The sequence below is a fragment of the Suillus paluster genome (assembly GCF_016628075.1).
Source record: "Suillus paluster strain FC165 chromosome Unknown EDB91scaffold_60, whole genome shotgun sequence".
Classification (NCBI taxonomy): domain Eukaryota; kingdom Fungi; phylum Basidiomycota; class Agaricomycetes; order Boletales; family Suillaceae; genus Suillus; species Suillus paluster.
The window spans coordinates 219,623-221,393 of NW_024537620.1; the positions used below are offsets into that span (position 1 = coordinate 219,623).

Below are 1,771 nucleotides of genomic sequence, written 5' to 3' on the forward strand. Positions count from 1 at the left end.
ACATTGGTGTCTCCATGGAGTAATGTGAAGGTAGTTGGGGAGATGATGGTCCTCCTTCCTTCAATCAATTCCACTCCCAAATCATCTACCTTATGGGTCTGGAATGGCGGGTACCTCAAAACCACTTCGCCCATTCTAGGAACAAATTCTGTCACCCAATGGGTTGTCACATTAAGCAACCCAGGCCATCTTCTTGAACTTGCCAACCCCTGTGTTGTCAACGCGCTTGAACATCTCACACCAGACCAAGCATCTGAAGTCAACTCAAAGGGATTGAGTTGGGTGCTGAGTAATGACAGGCTGGAAGCTGCAGCTGCTTCAGTCTGGATGAAGATAGTTGAATCAAAGGTTCCAATAAACTCAATTGTAGCACTCAGCAGCGAGAGCTCCATGTTCCTGTACAAAGATCTTAATGGTAAGTCTCACAGTGGCATCCCAGCAGTACATCATTTTAATGATGACATTCTTTTACTTACAGGCTCAGATGCTCTTGTTTGTGTGGCTGGAACTACCATGCTGGCAGCCTCAGGACGTGGAAAGGGAGTGGCAAGTGCTTGCCCTCTATGCAGCGAGGCAACAAAAGATCTGCATTCACATATGGGCGGCCACATCCTTCGTGCTGCCCGCAGAGTTCCTGAAAATCTCACAACAGCTGTTTCAGGTCCACAGCCATGTGGCTTTTGCGGTCGTTCTGGTGTCGCCAAGTATGCAGTTACCTTCAAGGAATCTGGATGTTCAGTTGCTTGGGAATCACAATGCCCACACAAGGAGAATTTCCAGTACAGCAACGCTAACAAAGGCTCCGACAACCACCCGTGTTGCAATGTTCCTGTTGTCTGCAAGCTTTGTGCACATCAAAACCGTCAGACAGACTGGAGGCCAGCAATTTGGAGGTACAACCTTGAGGCCCACATGAATGAGCATCACCCAGAGTACGCACACCCTGGAAAATCTCATAGTGGCCTTCCTCTTCCTACCAATATGTTTGACACTATGATGCTTACTCCCATCAAACCAACAAGGTTGGGTGTTCTGCCTTGACCTCTATTCACCCTAACTGTCCCAAATTCAGAGAAGGAGAATATCCCAGCCAGTGTGAGTGGTTAAAAGCACAAGGGTGATGCTCAAACATTTTCTGCTGCTGCTTCTTTGAAGAGGGCCCAGCGTGCTTAGCCTTAGATTTATTTTCCATGCTGCCCTTCCTTCCTACTACTTACATGCATTACCCCTCACAACTCTTACAACTTACAGGCTCTGTTTTTGCAACATTTTTGTCATGTTTTCATTATGCTTTTGCTATGTCTAGCATGCGTGCTCTCGCATCTCATATGTATTGTAGCAGTTTTCCAGGTCCTTGGTTCCTCAATTGTGTTCAATCATTTTGCATTTCTAAGTGACAAAACATAAATAAGTAAGGATATTTGTGCCATGAAATTTGACAGTCACGGTACTAGTACCACCCACAGAATTTCAACATGTCAGTGTCTTGATTCTTTGTATCACACACCTCTTATTGGGAAGTGATCAGTATCAAGTCGATCAATCAAGTCAAGTAATCAATTGATCAACAGGTTTAACTACAACTCACCAACATATCCACACTTGCTCAAGGCACAGCAGACTATGTACTCTCCTGTACGTGGTCCCCATTTTAATATTACTATTGCTGCCTCATGATGGTCATTGGGATTGTGGTCATCCAATATGAATGCACATAGACAGTGAGGTCCTTGGAACTGGTGAGATTTTTGATATGCTACAAGGTCAGAAG

The 1,771-nt window shown here is 45.1% G+C and overlaps 1 protein-coding gene across 1 annotated transcript; it reads left to right on the plus strand.

The window, feature by feature from the left end:
* Window positions 1-555: 555 nt before the first annotated feature.
* Window positions 556-852, plus strand: EDB91DRAFT_1007953 (uncharacterized protein; the record flags this gene model as incomplete). Its single annotated transcript, XM_041312359.1, has 1 exon — window positions 556-852. A coding segment is annotated over one exon (297 nt), but the record flags the coding sequence as incomplete, so codon positions are not given.
* Between the last annotated feature and the right edge of the window lie 919 nt (window positions 853-1,771).